General features: G+C 50.5%; 1 protein-coding gene across 1 annotated transcript in view; it reads right to left on the minus strand.

Annotated features, from left to right (window-relative positions):
• Window positions 1-1,923, minus strand: part of LOC137623826 (homeobox protein engrailed-1a-like) — a 210,757-nt gene extending 208,834 nt beyond the window's left edge. Inside the window, 1 exon segment of the mRNA XM_068354637.1 lies at window positions 524-1,923. Coding sequence (XP_068210738.1) covers window positions 524-1,094 — 571 coding nt within the window. The 5' untranslated portion in view covers window positions 1,095-1,923.
• Between the last annotated feature and the right edge of the window lie 313 nt (window positions 1,924-2,236).

Here is a 2,236-nt window from a genome sequence, read left to right on the forward strand (position 1 = left end):
TTAGATAAATCGGACATTGAGCAATATTAACGTAGTATTTCATAGGAAACTTAAACAAAACAAATTTTGACGATTTTTTGCTCATTATTTTAAAATTTTTGGAATTTCATGACAAAACCTCTCATCAGTCACCAAGTAAAGGCAATCACTACCTTCGAACCGGACTAGATTAGCCCATTTGACTGCATAAAAATAGTATAAATAAGATTAGGCAATTTGCTTGCTTAAAACAAAAAAGTATAAATAGAAAAAGGTCCGGACTTCATATCGTTGCAAGTTAAGAAGTCATCATAAGTCCTGTGGAGGTTAATTGCACACCAAGGGACTACTCGAGGAGTGACGAGTACGTCATTAGACGTTGGTCATCAGCAATTTTGATCCATTGCCATTAAGACAGAGCAACCCCTGGAGGAGTATTTTAAGAAGAGGGAGGAGTTGGAGGAGGAAGAAGAGCAATTATCCAATTGGAAGCGTAATTAAATTCGCTTTTGTCTCTCAGCGTCTGCTGCTGTTGTGGCCTTACCTGCAGAGGGTCTGTCGGAGTACCTGGTGCAGTAGACCCACGCCGGCCAGAGGGTGCTTCCGCTGCCTTCTCTCTCCTTCATGAGCAGGCTGTTGGGGGCCACGGCCAGAGCCCTCGTCGGATCCAGGGGCCCCTTTTTGCCCTCTCTGTTCGGGTCCCTCGAGAGGTCCACCGGCTGTTCGCTCGTTTCGACGCACTTCAAGCGCCTGCCGAAGTCGGGCTTGAGGATGTTGTCGATTGAGAACTTGAGGGATCTGTGCAGGAGGGCGTTGTTGCCCTGGTGGGCGGCCGGGGGCGTCCTGGGAGGGCCAGGACTCATGGCGGGGTCCGGTGGTTCCACCTTGGGGCTGGCCACCCCTTTTTCGTTGACCTCCTCGTTGGTGCTGTCGTCCACCTCGATCATGGAATCGTCGGTGTCGTCCTGCTGGGGGAGCGGCGAGTGGCTCCCGACGGAGATCTCGTCGTCCCCGTCGTTGTCCGTGCCCTGCGAGGGCTCGGAGCGCGTGTCCATGTTCTCGGACGCGTCGCACATGTCCTTCACACTCGGACTCAACGTACACATGGATGTCATTGGAAAGGTGCGCTCGTTCCCGATTATTTTTCCTAATTTCTTTTCGACTTCGAGTCTTTCTCTCTCTATCTCACTTCGCTCGGTTACCCGTAGTGGCCGATTGCCAAGTCTAACCGCTTGTTGAAATCCCTGATGCTGCTGCTGGTGCTGCTACCTCCACAGCGCCCTTTGGTGAGACCGGTCATTGTGGTATTCGTTCATTGGGACGCATCACTTCGCGCGAATTTTACAAACTTGGAACTTAACGGGATTAACGAAATATTCATACACGAAATTAGACCGATTCAGCGGAGAGTTCTAACGCATTGCAGGGCATCCATCATGGCCTTAGAGCTTCTTGTGTTATTATTCCATTTGCATAATAAACTTTTGTTAACTTCTATTTATTTTCGCGCCGGTCGTAAGAGCTAATTACTCTTTCTTTAAGTAACAGTAATTTGCGGTTAGGCCCTAGGGGCTTCTTGTACAAGCAGGTGTGTGAGAGAGAAACAGAGACGGAGATAAAAATAAAAATAAAATGAGATTGAAATGGTATTTAGCCTAATCGCCTGTCCTTTGAAAAAACCGTTGGCTGGAAGTATTTCAGAATAGAGGAGGCGACGCCACCATCCACACTGCTTGCTCGCCTAGTCTCATTAACGAAAACACTGTTTACGGCGTCCGCCCTCAATTTTTGGTCCTCCTCTACCTTCGACGTGGGTGGGCGCGCGCGCGTGGGCGTGTTTGGGTGGCCGAGGCAAAGACTATAATGTCACTCGCGAAGGAAAAGGGCCTTTTTCTTTAGCTAGAGGCGCGACAACGCCGCTCTCCCATCGTCCCCAGAGAGTCGTTATCACCACCACTAAACACGTCCTCCTCACCGCACCGCCAAACCCACCAATCACTGGTGACGTCACCGCGCAGAGGGGCCACGCCCACCTGGCCGACCGAAGGCCAATCAGGTAAAACAAGGCGTGGTCAAGGTGAGAATCGCGCCAATCGGATCAAGTCGGGGGAGGTATGGCCCCGCCCCTCTGGAGATAGTATATCCCCAGTGGTACTAAGAAGGGGATTACACAGTATGGCAGATGATGGCGGCTCAGCTACGCACACACACACACCGCTGCCGCTGCTGTCACCTCCATAATAGTCGTAATTGCTCT

The sequence above is a fragment of the Palaemon carinicauda genome, chromosome 30, assembly GCF_036898095.1.
Source record: "Palaemon carinicauda isolate YSFRI2023 chromosome 30, ASM3689809v2, whole genome shotgun sequence".
Classification (NCBI taxonomy): Eukaryota; Metazoa; Arthropoda; class Malacostraca; order Decapoda; family Palaemonidae; genus Palaemon; species Palaemon carinicauda.